At 41.8% G+C, this 17609-nt stretch overlaps 1 protein-coding gene across 1 annotated transcript in view; it reads left to right on the top strand.

Moving 5' to 3' along the window:
* The window catches only part of LOC139552140 (neuropeptide Y receptor type 1-like), a 31141-nt gene extending 13962 nt beyond the window's left edge, over positions 1–17179 (top strand). Inside the window, exons 2-6 of the mRNA XM_071363571.1 lie at positions 4610–5228; positions 5362–5603; positions 5691–5837; positions 6372–6588; positions 6852–17179. Of these exons, the coding sequence (XP_071219672.1) occupies positions 4920–5228; positions 5362–5603; positions 5691–5837; positions 6372–6588; positions 6852–7067 (1131 nt within the window). The 5' untranslated portion in view covers positions 4610–4919 and the 3' untranslated portion in view covers positions 7068–17179. The remainder of the gene's footprint in view (positions 1–4609; positions 5229–5361; positions 5604–5690; positions 5838–6371; positions 6589–6851) is intronic.
* The last annotated feature ends 430 nt before the right edge of the window (positions 17180–17609 follow it).

Genomic DNA, 17609 nt, shown 5'->3' with positions numbered 1-17609 from the left:
AACATTGTGTGTTCTTTGATTATGACAGTAATTGAAATCATAATAATTTCAGATATAATAGAATGTGATTGATAAACAAAAGGTTATTTCACTTGCCCAGCTGTCCACATCCATGACAATCCCACAACAGAAGAAGCGTGGGTTGATTTTGGCAATCATGCGCTTCACTCCAAAATGGCAAGCATGCATTTCGGTCAGCACAGCCTCCTTCTCGTCCTTAGTGAAAATCAGCCTCCTGTGTGGCTGGCCATCCTTCCCCCGCATGTGATTGCCTAACAAGTTGGAAGAGAAGAGTTGTTGAAATACGCAAGTCTAAGTACATTTGCACTGCTGTCTTTATCTGTTTCTCTCTGTCTTCCACTCTCTTCCCACCTCTCTCTCACTTTCATCCTTTCTCCCCCCCCCCCAGCCTCTCTCTGTTTGTGTAGTCTAGCTAAGAGACCTAGTTAAGGGCAGTTGGAATTACCATTATTGCTTCCACCTATCCATTTGATTGATCAGGTTTAACTTATAGCTCGATACCACAATATGACAGACATATAACTAACTGCATGTATAGCTAGCAACATGTAGATGACCAATAAGCTAGATGGAAAATGGTTGTTGAAAAATGGTTGTACATAGCTAAATCCTTCCAGTTATCTAATAGAAGTTAACTGCCTAACATTACCCTGAATTGTGAATTTCTGTTGTCGAGATCAGTTGGGCCTTCATAGTACTTCACCTGGTTGGAAAGATAAAAGAAAATCATTGAGGTGCAAGTTACATACAAACAGAAAGCTACAATAACAGTTAGTTAGCTAGCTAACATTAGCTAGATAAAACTGTCATGCATAAATGTATTTTGTCCCCCTACACCAAACGCGATCACGACACGCAGGTTAAAATATAAAGACAAACTCTGAACCAATGACATTAATTTGAGGACAGGTCGAAAAGCATTAAACATGTATGGCAATTTAGCTAGTTAGCTTGCACTTGCTAGCTAATTTGTCCTATTTAGCTTGCTTGCTGTTGCTAGCTAATTTGTTCTGGGATATAAACATTGAGTTTTTATTTTACCTGAAATGCACTAGGACCTCTACTCCGACAATTAATCCACACATATAACGGTCAACCAAATCGTTTCTAGTCATCTCTCCTCCTTCCAGGTTTTTTCATCTTTGAACTTATATGGTGATCCATCTAAACTTTCATAGTAATACCACGACAACCGGCAACACAGTTCGTCTTTCAATCACCCACGTGGGTATAACCGATGAGGAGATGGCACGTGGGTACCTGCTTCTATAAACCAATGAGGAGATGGGAGAGGCAGGACTTTCAGTGCGATCTGCGTCACAAATAGGAATGACTTCTATTTTAGCCCTTGGCAACGTAGACGCTCGTTGGCGCGCGCAATAATTGAATAACATGGATTTCTACATTTATTTTGCGATGCTCGCACACGCGACGTGTCCGGTCTGGTCAGCATGTTATTAGGCCTATTATAACAAAGGCTGGTTCAACAGTAATGTGTGTCTTTTTTATCATTACATTTGACATTTATTTATTGTAGTTGTTAAAAAAAACTGCTTGTTTTTCGTTTAATGTTATTACAACCAAACTTATTAGGATTCACCTTCCTGGTTTTATGGTGACAACGTCCGTGGCACACTTGCAATGTAAATTCTGGAGATGTGTGAATGCGATCTGATCTGTAAAATGGTTGCGATTATGTTCATAAAACACAGTTCTATTTGGGAGCAGTATAACGGTGAGGGTACATTCTCCCTTTCTCTTTATATTGGATCTTTGTCCAGCTACTGTGAACATTTTGGATATGCATACAAAAGGTAACATTATATGCCCACGGGGAGAAATGATGACGCCTGTAAGTGTGACATAGCCTATTTAAAACAAGTTGTGTTTAGAATTTGATTTAGAATGATTTGTTCTTTTTTTTAGGCCTTATCAATAATGAATTTAATCTTGCTTATTGACAATGTTTGGCATGTAATGTACAGTAGGAGCCCATATATCAGTGTGAATGCTATTGAGGCCATGCAATTACTTAGAACAATGTGGACTGCAAATGGGTTCAAGTGAACATATTTAGCATAGATAGGTCTACATTTTGTTATTTTGTTTCGGTAAGCAATTTAACTAACTGTAACGCACTAACATTGGAATTTGGAGTTGATTCCAAGGCAATACATAAAATACCATAAATTCACAACACATATTTCGCCATGGAGCACTTTCTCAAATATTTCTGACACACTCCTGAACCTATAGTGCTACCGCCTGCGCTTAGAATTACCACTGCGATAGGTTTGTTAAAATAGAGCCCTCCATGTCCTATTCCACTAGAACACCTATGGAGACACAAATGCTAGCGTGTGTGTCTGTGTGACAGGGTTCGTTGTTTATCCAAGCAGGGAGTTCTGGGGGATGTTGGATGGAGGATATTTGCTTGATTATTGTCTTCCGCTGGATAAATTGTTTCCACTGAGTGACTCAAGACTCTTGTCTTGCACACACTAAGAAAGACGCTTGACGAGACTGAGACGTGTTCTTCAGACAGACAAATCCGATTGAAATCACTGGTCCCGTAGCATTTGTTTTCTACCTTTTATAATAAACCAGCCGTATGCTGCTCATCAACCCCTACCTGCTGCTTTAATGACTGAACAATATCACCAGACAGAAATAGAATGGGGAGGGGGAGAGAGAGGGGTTAGGAAGAGAGAGCGGAGAGGGAGAGAGAGAGACGCAGGAGGGAGTTAAAGAGAGCCAGAAAAAAAAGGAATTGGTGGTAAAAGATAGGGGAGACAGTGGAAGACAGGGGGGAGTGAGGGAAGAGACGGGGGAGTGTTAATTCTTGATGAAACCGACTGGTCATTTGCGCGCAATATTCATAGCCCAGTAAAAATACTCAGTAGAGAGTAGCTAGCAAAACACAAGAGAGATACTAACGTTGTTTTTCCTGATTAGTGTTAGCGATAAGTGTCTGAGTTAATGAGGTGGTGTCATAAACATGATGTATTGTCTTTTCAAAGTAGGTTTAATTAAACAGCTTTCTCAAACCAGGACACCGCTGGCCTGAGGGAGAGCGTAAAGCGTGAGCCAGATAAAGTAGGAGGGAGAAACGCTCACTGTGTTTGCGTACATACAGCATGTGTGTGCGCGTGCATATTTGTGAGTGTTCATATTTGCGCGTGTGTTTGTGTGCATCCGAGCATGCATGCGTGTGTTATTAAATGTGTCTGGGAGCGCATTGGTATTTTTAGAGAGGCCAGGGATTTCAGACATCCCTGTCTGCTGCCAGATCAGGGAATATTCTACTACAGTTTATCTCTGTTCTACAGCCTACTCTATGTTTATGTTAACGAGCCATAGCTATACTGTTGTATATATCTACTACAACTGTCTAGACTAATCGAAGGAGACACACGGGCGTGCATGTACGTACGCATGGACACACGCATACAAACACACACACTTATTTTAGGGTCATATTAAGCCATTTGTCTCTAGTGTTTAATCTCATCAGAGGACCCAGTAACTAACACCATTAACCTGAGGGCAGTGTGTGTGTCTGTGTTTGTTTTTGCATCTGTGTGTGTTCCCAGTCTATCTATAGTTGCCCACATCTCTCCTCTCCTGTGTGTGTGTGTGCTTGTTTCCTGTCCTAATGGGTAGTGTATGTATGATTGCATGACTACATGCCTCATCTGAGCTGCATTCTCTCTTTCATGCAAATGAGCCAGAAATTACTGTTGCTGTCCAGCATTTAGCTTTGTGTTTGCGTGCGTGCGTGCGTGCGTGTGCGTGTGCGTGTGTGTGTGTGTGTGTGTGTGCGCAACCTGCTGGGGAAGAAGAAAGAAACAAAAGACATGAAAGATGAGTTCTGAGGAAAGAGATATGATAAGATGGTTACAGTAGAGTGAGGGAGAGGGAGACAGACAAAGAGGGAGACAAAGAAATAAAGATGAGAGAATGAGAGAGGAAAAGAGAGACAGTGAGAGAGAATCTGTAGTAATTGTCAGTCATACAGCGTTAAAAAGAGACCTGCTTTCTTGAGGGAAGATAGACCGACATAATTATATTCTCCCCTCCTCTACTTTCTCCTCCTTAAATATCTATCCCTGAGCTCTTCAACACTGGCTAGAGACTTAATACATTTTATGCATATTAAGTGGACATTGTTGTATATAGTGGACAATGAAAGCCTTTCCTCCCTCTTATTTTCTTCTTCTCTTCTTATTAGTTATCCCCCTCTTCTCTCTTTTTCTGTTCAACTTTTTTCAACTCCTTTTTTCGAATCTCAACCCTTCTCGTATCTTCTCTGTCTTCATCTAAACTCTCTTTTCCTTTTTCTCATTTCCTTTTTCATTATCCTCTTGTCCTCTCTTCTAGTCTCTTCTCTCCTCTCATCTCCTGTTCTGTCTTTTCACATGTTCTCTCATCTTCTCTACATTCTCCTTCTTATGGTCTTTTCGAAGCTATATTCTCTTTTCCTCCATCCCCTGCCTTTATTTTTTTTTATTTGTAGATTATTCTCTACTCTTATACAGTAAATAGACTGTGAGATTATCTTCTATTGTCTTCCCTGTTTTACACATAGAGACTTTGAGCTGATCCTGAGCCAAGCCAGTCACAGTGTCTCCAGCAGACCGAGGGAGTGGGCTCAGCCAATAAAAGTGATTAGCAGACTCGGACAGCCAATCACGGCGACTCTAGCAACATGACGACCAACCAGCTGTGGCCAACTGAGAAGGGTATAGAAAGACTATAACTGCCTGTCTACCCCATCACCCTGTACCCCTCTACACCGCCTTGAACTCTCTCGGGCCCCCCATCAACTCCCAGTCTCTACCCCCTCAGAGGGAGTTCAGTAAGCACCCTCTAACAGCCTCCAAAGCCCTTCTTCCACCATGACCAATAACAGCAGCTCCCCTGGCATCTGGGAGACCATTGATTGGTCCGAGTCAGGCCAGTGCCCGCCCTCGGTGTGCGGGGCCACATTCCTTATTGTGGCCTACAGCACGGTGATCGCGGTGGGGTTACTAGGCAACGTGGGCCTGGTGTTCATCATTGGGCGGCAGAAGGAGCTGCGTAACGTCACCAACATTCTGATCGCCAACCTGTCCTGCTCGGACATCCTGATGTGTGTGGTGTGTCTGCCAGTCACCGTCATCTACACTCTGATGGACCGCTGGGTATTGGGAGAGGCACTCTGCAAGGTGAGAACACAGTTCCTGCACCTGTATGTTTGTTGGATAACCGTTCCGTGTTTGTTTGTGTCTGTAATCTGTCTTTTTTTTCTCCTCCCGCTCCCTCTCTTCTCCCTCATATATCTCCTCTCTTCCCTCTCAGGTCACTCCATTTGTACAGTGTGTGTCAGTGACGGTGTCTATATTCTCCCTGGTGTTGATTGCGTTGGAGCGCCATCAGTTGATCCTGCACCCTACTGGCTGGTCCCCAGCAGCAGGCCACTCCTATCTGGCCGTAGGTCTCACCTGGTTGGTCGCCTGCTTAATATCCCTCCCCTTCCTATCCTACAACATTCTGACTGACGATCCCTTCCAGAACCTCACACTGCCCGCCAACCCCTTCAGGTTAGTGTGTGTGTGTGTGTGTGTGTGTGTTTGATTGTGCATGCCAGATGTAGCACTCTCTCTCTCTTCCTCTCTCTCTCTCCTCAGAGACCATGTGATCTGTATGGAGAAATGGCCGACAGATAGACACCGTCTGGCCTACACCACCTTCCTGCTGCTGTTCCAGTACTGCGTCCCTCTGCTATTGGTGCTGCTCTGCTACCTCCGCATTTTCCTACGCCTACGTCGACGCAGGTGACACACACATGCACGCACACACACGTGCATGCACACTCACACGCAAGCAGGCACACACACACACACACACACACACACACACACACACACACACACACACACACACACACACACACACACACACACACACACACACACACACACACACACACACACACACACACACACACACAGGACAGTCAAAGAATTGGCAAATGAATGAGTCGTTCATAGTCAATGGAGTCATTGTGAAGAAAAGTTGAAGACAAATGAGAGTCTACTTACTCAGACGCAGGTAATACATCAGGACAGGATTCAGTGAATGGTAGTCAATTAATTACCAATGATGAATTGGAGAATGAAATAAATGAATGAGTGCAGTAGTAGTCCAATGATTATCAAAGGGGATAGCCAGTGAACAGTTAATGAGTAAATGTTAATGAAGTTAATGAGTACCTGGTATAGTGTGGTATAAATCCCATTCATCTAGTCCGTTCCTGTGGCCCCCCCAAGAACAAATAAAAAGTCCATTCCTGTGTTTCTCCCATCTAGGGACATGGTGGAGCGGAGCCGGACGGCCCGGGGAGCCCAGAGGATCAATGCTATGCTGGCGGCCATCGTAGCTGCCTTCGCCCTTTGCTGGCTGCCGCTCAACGTGTTCAACACGATATTCGACTGGCACCACCAGGCGCTGCCCGCCTGCCAGCACGATGCTTTGTTCTCTGCCTGCCACCTCACTGCCATGGCCTCCACCTGTGTCAACCCTGTGGTGAGTGGACTGGACTAGAATTAAATTGAAATTAAATTAACTTAATTTTTATTGAACTGAACTGTATTGATAAAAATGGTGGAAATGGAAATGTCATTACAAACATGTGCTGGTGCTGTACATTAACACCTTTTCCACACACACACACACACACACACACACACACACACACACACACACACACACACACACACACACACACACACACACACACACACACACACACACACACACACACACACACACACACACACACCACACAGGTGTACGGCTTCCTGAACAGTAACTTTCAAAAGGAGTTGAAGGTTCAGCTGCAGCGCTGCCACTGTGGCTTGGGGGCGCCAGAGAGCTATGAGAATTTCCCGCTCTCTACCGTCGGCAGCGAGGGGATAACCAAGATGTCAACGCTGAACCGGGCAGGGTCAATGAGCACCGCGCTGCCTCCACGGGCCGAGCCCAGTGTTAGCGTACGCAGCTAACGTCTAGCCAACAGAGTGGCTAATGCTAATGGATGAGTAGTGTAGCGTGTACAGCTGTCAGACAGGGTGTAACAACAAGGATACAGTTCATATCAAGTAAGCAGCAAACAGACAAACCCCCAAATGAACAGAGCTGGCATAGAGCAGCTAACGCTAATGGACAGAGCTAGCGGCGGATGCTAAAGAGAGACAGAGTGGAAATAAGCAGCTGGACAGACAGGACAGACAGAGGTAGTTGGCCCCAGTTCCCATGAGGTACAGTCAATTTCTGAATTCCTATGAAGCATTGCAGGCCGAGCAGACTATACAGAACTGATGTCTGCACTTAGCTAAAATAAAAATGAACGAAAAGATCCATACAGCTAATCAACAGAGCAGCTCGTGGACAGAGTGCACACATGCAGCTACGCTAGGTAGCACACAGCTGGAGAGACTGCGACAGAGTGACAGACCCAGGGACGTGTGGGCTCTGTTTCCATGGTGATGGTGTATTTCTGAACTAAGTCAGTTTGTTCCCAGAAGAATTGTCGTCACCAGAGTTTGACATCATCCTAGGATGTTACGCTGCTGTCACGCCAGTCAGATGGATGGATGGACAGACGGTCAGTCAGTCAGTCAATTCTGAACTCAGGGCTGCCTTGAGCTGATATGACAGCTGTCTGTCTAACATGAGAATAACCCTGTTGACACTGACAGCCCTCCCTCTCAGTCGCTGTCTCCTTGTGAGCTGTTCAGTAATCAGAGAGATCAGTCTGAGACATGCTGATGAAAGAGACAGAGAGAGGGGCGGAGAGAGAGAGAGTCCCTGATGTTGCTTACGCATTGCAGACAGATCATACACACACAGAGCTGACTGACAGGACTGGCTGTCTGGTCTACTGACTGTCTGGCTGTTCTTCTGACTATCTGTCTGGGTGGCCGACTGGCTGATTGGCTGGCTGGCCTACTGTAGATCTTCATCATTAATCCACATCAACTTTATGATTGTACAAAACAGTGGAAATGGATGTAAAAATATATATACGTATATATATATCATGATTTTTATATTTTTGTCTAAAAGTAAAACAAAATTCCACTTCTTCCTTTCATTTGCGGTGAAACTGCCAAGGCTCCAGCTTGATGTTGTGCATCTGTAATTTTATATATGGAGTGTTTTTGTTATTGTTTTTAGTTGGCTCTGATTTTAATGATCCAACCATATCGCTCATGTATAAAATTAGTATTAGCTTTGGTGTGTGTGTGTGTGTGTGTGTGTGTGTGTGTGTGTGTGTGTGTGTGTGTGTGTGTGTGTGTGTGTGTGTGTGTGTGTGTGTGTGTGTGTGTGTGTGTGTAAACCCTCTTAGGTGTGTGTTCAGGATATAATCACCTCAGCCCTTCTCATTGGCTCCTGCCCCAGTGTGTAAACCCTCTTAGGTGTGTGTTCAGGATATAATCACCTCAGCCCTTCTCATTGGCTCCTGCCCCAGACATTGAGGCCTGTTTGGATCTTAACGGCAGGCAGTTTCCTGCTTCACTAGAGCCAATCATGTGTTAACATGTAAATACTGCTACATGCTAACGTGTTAGCTTTGGCCGGTCCAGAAACAATCCTGGCCCCTAACTCCTGGGCCCTGAGTGCAGAACTAGAATCTAGACAATAGATCCTAGTACAGATATGAACTCACCACTGTAGTACAGATGTTGGATTTTAATTTGATCACTATTCTGTCCCTCTCTCGCTTGCTCAAACACTAAAGCACCAGACAGTATATATGTTTTTCTTCCTACTGCTACTGTAGACCGATATGTCCTATTACTGCAACTGGTGAAATTGAGAATAGTGAGGTAGCCTACGGAATGGAGCGTAATGCCGCATAGGAGAGCGACCGATAAAAAATACATAGGCAAAAAGGTTACGAATCAACTATCAAAATGTCCTTCAATTGTGGCATTGGGTGGTCTAGCAGTCAGGGCTGCTACCTTCAGTGCCGTGTAGGCGTGGGCTTGATTCTGGCACCCACACCTTTCTGACACATATCATTCAAACCACCCGATTGACTTGATTTAGTTACACATTTCAAATACACATTTTTTTTTTTTTTTTAAAGAGACCATACCAGACACTAATATTTTAAAGACTTTTGTATTTAATGGATAACATAAATAGGAATTATGAATATGAATATCAAAAAATAACAGAAGGCTACACCAACATTAGTTTCCATTCACACAAAGTGTTGGGTAAAATGCCACAGTAGATGTGCCGTGGTAAATGAGGAAACACCTGATTTCAATTGTACTGAATGCTTGTAAAACACATACCTCGCCCTTAGTCTGTTCGAAAAGGACAGAAGCCTAGGTTCAATCAGATCAATCGTTAACCGGAGAAAGCAGACACCCGCATAGCCAATGCTTTGGCGTTGTTGGAGGTGGAACTGCACTGGAGCCATCAAATGGTGAGCAGCTGCTCTTGCAATCATTGTCATGAAGCCACACCTGCCACCCTTGAATTATGAAATTCAGAACGAGGAAGTGTACGCTAAATAGAAATAATTATGCTCAAATTGAAAATCATGAAACTAAATAAGGAGGGTTTCTATCATCCTTATCGAGATGTATAGTACATCTCAAATTCCAGTGTTCCAACTTGTAAACAAGGCTGCATGGGATTTCTGTTAATGTGACTTCGTGCAGCCAATGGCAATGTCCGCTTTGGGTATAATCAGTGGTGTGTATTCATGGGTGCCAAGGGAAGCCAGGCTTCCCAAAATATACAGTACCAGTCAAAAGTTTGGGCACACCTACTTATTCCATAGTTTTTCTATATTTTTACTATTTTCTACATTATAGAATAATAGTGAAGACATCAAAATTATGAAATAGCACATATGGAATCATGTAGTAACCAAAAAAGTGTTAAACAAATCAAAATATATTTGAGATTCTTCAAAGTAGCCACCCTTTTGCCTTGATGACAGCTTTGCACACTCTTGCATTCTCTCAACCAGATTCATGAGGTAGTCACCTGGAATGCATTTCAATTAACAGGTGTGCCTAGTTAAAAGTTAATTTGTGGAATTAACTTCCTTCTTAATGCGTTTGAGTCAATCAGTTGTGTTATGACAAGGCAGGGGTGGTATATAGAAGATAGCCCTATTTGGTAAAAGACCAAGTCTATATTATGGCAAGAACAGCTCAAATAAGAAAAGAGAAATGACAGTCCAACATTACTTTGACTGACCTTCATGTCTTAATCGGGAAATCGTCACTCCTATCAAATCCTATTGAGAGCATACGTCATTGACAGAAAAACTTGAATTGTTGCATCTCATTGTGTTGTCCTCCGGTGACTAGCTAGCCATCTAGCTAAAATTGTCCTTTTCCTAAATTAGCCATGGATGGAGATATGGATTTGGACTTGTGGTTTTACTTAATTCTCTGTACTGTTCAATGATTATAATGAAACAAAATTCTCTGGTCTGATGAAACCAAGATTGAACTCTTTGGCCTGAATGCCAAGTGTCACGTCTGGAGGAAACCTGGCACCATTCCTACTGTGAACCATGGTGGTGGCATCACGCTGTGGGGATGTTTTTCAGCGGCAGGGACTGGGAGACTAGTCAGGATCGAGGGAAAGATGAACGGAGCAAAGTACAAAGAAATCCTTGATGAAACCTTGCTCCAGAGCACTCAGGACCTCAGACTGGGGCTAAGGTTCACCTTCCAACAGGACAACGACCCTAAGCACACAGCCAAGACAACGCAGGAGTGGCTTCGGGACAAGTCTCTGAATGTCCTTGAGTGGCCCAGCCAGAGCCCGGACTTGAACCCAATCGAACATCTCTGGAGGGTCCTGAAAATAGCTGTGCAGTGACACTCCCCATCCAACTTGACAGAGCTTGAGAGGATCTACAGAGAAGAATGGGAGAAAATCATCAAATATAGGTGTGCCAAGCTTGTAGCGTCATACCCAAGAGGACTTGAGGCTGTCATCGCTGCCAAAGCTGCTTCAGCAAAGTACTGAGTAAAGGGTCTGAATACTTATGTAAATGTCATAAAATTATACAAATCAGTTTTTGCTTTGTCATTATGAGGTATTATGAGAAAAAAACTATTTAATCAATTTTAGAATAAGGCTGTAACGTAACAAAATGTGGAAAAAGTCAAGGGGTCTGAGTACTTTCCCGAATGCACTGTATATGTGCACATATAGGTAGGGTTAATGTGACTAGGCAGCAGGATACTAGGGTCCCTTCGGTAGGGCATGCAAACCATAGTTGGCTCGGCTGTGCATCCTGCTGGAAGCATGCATTGTCCAACCTAATCCTGAAGGTATGGTCAATCGATATAGGGCTTTTCAGTCTCAAAAGGCCGTGATCCTTTGAACGTGTATTACCATGAATAAACAGAATATTCCTAATTTAAGTTCATACTGTATGGGTTAAATGGAATAGTAACTGAAATATGGACACTGACTATAGGCCTATAACCTCTCACATAGCGTAATATAATATATAATATAATTATGCATTTCTTGCAGTAAAATTATACAACAAATGCTAATTTTGTCTTAGGAACAAGAGAGGAGAAATATGATTCTTTCAGCATCTCTTGAGAAAATGCAAATGCACATGTAATGTGTTATCTTTCTTTGACACTGTTATGCAAGCAGACAGTATTTCAACCACATAAAATATGCACCCAAGATGAACTGAAGTCTTTCATCATTTTCTCAGCTTTTTCATTTTCATGAAACCAGTCAAACTGATGACATGGGACATTTTGCACAGGACCAGTCTTTCCACTGTTTTGAAAATCTTGATATTTCTCCCCGGTCCCTAAATTAAACATGAAACAGACAACTTTACCTGTGTTAACTAGATTACTAATCCATTCATTCTATCAATGTAAAACATTATTCTGGTGAGGACTACTTTATTTAGTCTTCTGGGGGCAACAAGTTAGGCCTACATACAGCTTTTCTTCTGTCCTATCTAACTATAATCCGACAAACAAATGGCTTACCAAATGTCAGAAAATATAAAATGGCCTACCAAATGTCGGAAATTCTAATATTCTAATCAGATGAAAACATCACACAACACCCATGATGTGCGCAACTGCACCTGAGCAGACTGTGAAAAACAACAGTAAGCAGGATAAGAAGTTTACATGCCACAGTATCCCGTCTAAGATCCGCATATCCCTTATATGGGTTTCTCATATCCGGATACAAGCTTTTTCGGGTTATTGTAAACGGGATATGATGTTTATTTGCATCAGCTCAGAAAACAGAATACTTGAGTATCCTGAATAATAACGGGATATTGGTGTGCATGTAAACGTGGTCATTGTAATCCAAACCCAACCCAACATTTACTCGTTGTGACGCACCCAGGTTCCAAACTCCTTTTTAGATGAGACTAACTTTATGTCAAAAATTATCCTATTTACAGTTTGTAGTCAATGTTGTCACTAGAACAAATGTTTCTGTCTCATTTTGATGCCACAGAGGCCGTTTTCAAAGGGATTGGTTCTTTTTTAGGGGCAGTTGCTCTTGAAAGACTTTGGTTGCAAGCAGGACTAAGGCAACACAGACATCTTTTAGGGCGCAATAATGAGGTAACCAATATGGTTGCAATTGAGATCACCTGTGCGGGTTAATCTAGCTGTTATTGATGGTTTAACGAGACATCAACTGACGATAATCTAGTGCCATCGATGGTTTGCAATAGGCCTCTTGTTTTTGGATTATATTCTAATATGTTCTTCATGCTACCCGTTAGCCTGTCCATTGTTACATACTGTAATGAAAGGTGTGAAAACCGATAATAGCCTACTGTTTGTGTTTCCCTGGCTGAGTTGATGAGCACATTTGAGCCATCAGTTGATTGACAGATGTAGGCCTACTGTAGAACTATAAACTGTCCTCGAGTGTGGGTGCTCGCCCATGTTCTATAGTTAGGCTATTTACAGTACCTTCAGTATTCATACCCCTTGACTTGTTCCACATTTTGTTGTGTTACAGCCTGAATTCAAAATTGATTCCATAGATTTTTTTTCTCTCTCACCTATCTCACCTATACCCCATAATGGCAAAGTGAAAACATGTTTTTAGAAATGTTAGAAAATGTATTGAAAATTAAATACAGAAATATTTAATATACATAAGTATTTACACCCCTGAGTCAATACATGTTAGAGTCACCTTTGGCAGTGATTACAACTGTAACTTTGCATCTCAGGAACATTCATTGTTCCTGGTAAGATACTCCAATGTATATTTGGCCTTGTGTTTTAGACTGTTGTCCTGCAGAAAAGTGAATTTTTCTCCTCGTGTCTTTTGGATTGTAAACTGAACCAGGTTTTCCTCCAGGATTTTGCCTGTGCTTAGCGCCAGTCCATTTATTTTGTATCCTTGCCGATGACAAGCATACCCATAACATGATGCAACCACCACTATGCTTGAAAATATGAAGAGTGGTACTCAGTGATGTGTTTTGTTGGATTTCCCCCAAAACATAATGCTTTGTATTCAAGACATAAAATTAATTTCTCTGCCAATTTTTTTGCAGTTTTACTTTAGTGCCTTATTGCAAACAGGATGCATGTTTTGGAATATTTGTATTCTGTACAGGCTTCCTTCTTTTCACTCTTTCATTTAGGTTAGTATTGTGGAGTAACTACAATGTTGTTGATCTATTCTCAGTTTTCTCCTATCACAAGCCATTAAACTCTGTAAATGTTTTAATCCCGGGGCAGTTTCCTTCCTCTTCGGCAACTGAGTTAGGAGCAGTTTCCTTCCTCTCCGGCAACTGAGTTTGGAAGGACGCCTGTATCTTTGTAGTGACTGGGTGTATTGATACATCATCCAAAGTGTAATAATAACTTTACCATGCTCAAACGGATATTCCATGGCTGTTTTTTTTGTTTTGTTTTTTACCCATCTACCAATAGCTGCCCTTCTTTGTGAGGCATTGGAAAACCTCCCTGGTCTTTGTGGGTGAATCTGTTTGAAATTCACTGCTCAACTGAGGGACCTTACAGATAATTATATGTGTGGGTTACAGAGTTGAGGTAGTCCTTTAAAAATCATGTTAAACGCTATTATTGCACACACAGTCAGTCCATGCAACTTCTTATGTGACTTGTAAAGCACATTTTTACACCTCAACTTATTTAGGCTTGCCATAACAAAGGGGTTAAATACTTTATTGACTCAAGACATTTCAGCTTTTCATTTGTTATTAATTTGTAAACATTTCTAAAAACATAATTCCACTTTGACATAATGGGGTATTGTGTATAGGCCTGTGACACAAAATCTCAATTTAACACAACAAATTGTGGAAAAAGTCAAGGGGTGTGAATACTTTCTGAAGACAATATAGTTATGGTCTGGTGTGGATATCGTTTACAGTTGGTGAGATTTCGATTGCTAAGCTGTTATGGTCCGGCTACAGTAGCATAGGCCTACTGTACTTTCAGTTTGATGCCGGTATTTGAAGTCATTCTTATTGTGAATTTTAAAGCCTGTATTGTATGGCTTTAATATTTCATTTCATAAAGGTGTCAAGATGTTGCATATGCATTTGAGCCTATCCAAAGAAAATGTTGTTGAGCTGAGACACTTTTCTTTGATGTGTAATTATTAGACTATTCATTTTACTTCTTGAAAAAAATTTAATTAACTTGTGTGCCTAAATTAATAGAATAATTAGCGATCCAATTGTGGAACTTTTCCACTCATTCAGTGTCTGAATCAAAAGTGAAAGGGAAAACTTGCAATGTATTCAAGACTTAAAAGTCCTCTGAAGTGTTTAATTTCCTACTCAAAATCTTCGACCTGAATTCCAGCACACAGAGTTTATTTTCTATTTCTTTGTTGGTTTTCTTGTTCAATGGTGGAACATAGCATATATTGTTGCTTGCTAGATTTGTTAATGTTTTATTAATCAATTTAGCCTACCTTGTATTTAGCCTAATCATGTTTTATGTTGGACGTGTGCTCACAATCAAATTGTTATTGTCCAATAATTTATTCTTTCTTAAAGGTATTTTTTTACATGTTCGTAATTTTGTAGCTTTTATTGTAGAGATAGAACAGTGTTGGAAAGACGGGGAAGCTGGGGGAGTTAAAGGGAAGTGGAAATGTACTGTATTGCTTGCCTTGAACATATAATAAAACAATTGATGTAAAAGAAAATAACGTTTTCTTTCACACGAGACGTGCTGTATCCTACATAGGCTACTTGAACTGGTGCCCAGCGGAACTGCAGTCAAAGGTACAATGAATGTACAGTACTGCATTGTATTCAAACGCCGCTTGCAGTTGTCCCTTGGCGGCGATTCTCAATATTTTTCTTCAGACATTCAAATCCCCTTGCTGCAGGATTATTTTCCTTCTGCGACAAAACGGGTCAAATTAAGATCCGACATCTGTAGGCGTGCTACAGAGGGTCATATAATATTGACTATGTTTCTATTCTATGTTTCTATTCTACAGTCTATCTGGTCATGCTGTTGATACCCCTATATCACATATTGATATAGCTCCAGTTCTCATGGTAATCTGGCATTGAGGATAATAGATTGGAATCTGAATGTATTGAAGAGAGATTAAATGTTTACAGAGAGATAGAACGATGAAAAGAATACTACTGTAAAGTACTGTTGGTCAGACTGGTTGGTATGACAACCACAAGGAGTTGTCTTAAGCAGAAACGATCAGGCTGTAGATCAGAGGGGCTAAAAGGATAACAGGTCCTGGATCAGATAGAAGAGGGTTAGATTGAGGGGAAACTTCTGTACTCTAGCTCACAGACTTGAACTGTCATCCTTTCTCTCCGCTGTATCTCTCCACTGTACTTACATGCTTTACTCACATGCTTACTGTATTCTGACAAATTACTGTGCTGCTGTAAAAATACTGTACCTAGAAATACTGTACTGAGAAACCTGGCATTCTTATACTGAAGTGTTGGGAATAACCTGCCTCATACTTGTTGTAGATGTTCATACGTTGAAATAAGAAATCCTGAATTTAAATTCCTGTTTCAGAATAGATATAATTATGGTGTATGCACTTCCAACACACTTCACCAAGTCAACAGTGTGTGCACACACGCGAACACAAACACACACACACACACACACACACACACACACAGAGGAGTTAAGACTGCTGTCACCAGCTGTTCAAATCGCACACAACAATTTGACAAGACAAATTTGACTCAGCATCTCTGGATGATTTCCTTGCCAAGAATATACTGTTTAAACCATCAACTCCAAGGGCTAAACACCCACGCACACACACACACTCACACAGTGACACACACACAGTGACACATACACACACGAAGCACACGAAGAAAGACCTCACAGCGGTTTATTTCTGGTTTTGTTTCCAATCATTTTTATTCATCTGAAAAGAAGAGGTGCAAACTAGATATGTTACGTTGTGTTTCTGTCTGTGATATGACGATCTCTCTCTTGCCTTGGTGCCCCATGGTGCATCACTCTGTATGTTGTGGAGGAGTGTTTGGTAGGCTGATGCATGTTGCTGGTTAATTTAAGACACGTACGCATGTACGCACACATACTCACTCAAAGACATGAGATAAAAGATAGATAACAGGTGGTTACGGCTGTATGAGTCACAACAACATAAATAATCATCGTGTGTGTTTGTGTGTTGCATAATCACCACCCTAAGTGTGTTTGCCCTCCCTAATGATCACACACTCATACATACAGGGACCTTGACATAGATTGCAGGTACAGCAAACACAGACATTTAATGACACTACAGTGTGCTGGACATGACTACAAGACATCTGGACAATTGATGTGTGTGCTTTTGAGTGTGTCTGTACCGTAACTTTCAGAAAGAGCAGTGTATTATGTTGAAGTGGACTGAGATTCTTTTTAAATGCACTTAAAACCCCCAAAAAGAATGTTTATCTTTCTTTTTCTTCTGTTTTCTGATGAATGTAACGGAGCCTCAAGCCTCTGAACCAAGCTTTCCTTTTAGATGTCTTCATTGGTTTCTAATATACTTTCCATATAGATTTTTATGAGGCTGAAATGTTCTGTAAATGTGTTTGAATACAAGAGTCCAACCTGCATCTCCGTGGTTTTGTGTTCTTTCAAGGATTCAAAGCTAAAAATGTTATTTTTCTGTTTTGCTGGAATGTCACGGGTCAGAGGAGGATACTCGGCTTGAGAGAGGGATGGATAGGAGTCGGGGCTTAGAGAAACAGGATCATCATGTTCGAAGAGAGCTTGTTGCCTCCTGCTAGTATTCCTTCCCTTCCTCTGTAATTCCTGCAGATCTGAGTCTCCATGGAGCAGATTACAGTGCCTGTGGAGTAAATCTGTGTGTTTTCTTTCTCGCACATATGGGCCTGCTTGCGTGTGCGTTTGTGAGAGAGAGTAAATGTGTTTGTGTTAGGGTGTTACTCTGTCTCCTCTTTGTGTAGTCTGTCCCTGATATTTCAGTGGTTCTTTCCTCCCTCTCGCATGGCGGAAGATTTCACGGATGGCTGCAGGAGCAGG

This window comes from Salvelinus alpinus, chromosome 24, assembly GCF_045679555.1.
Source record: "Salvelinus alpinus chromosome 24, SLU_Salpinus.1, whole genome shotgun sequence".
In the NCBI taxonomy this organism is placed as follows: domain Eukaryota; kingdom Metazoa; phylum Chordata; class Actinopteri; order Salmoniformes; family Salmonidae; genus Salvelinus; species Salvelinus alpinus.
This window is presented reverse-complemented; position numbering and strand designations above follow the sequence as displayed.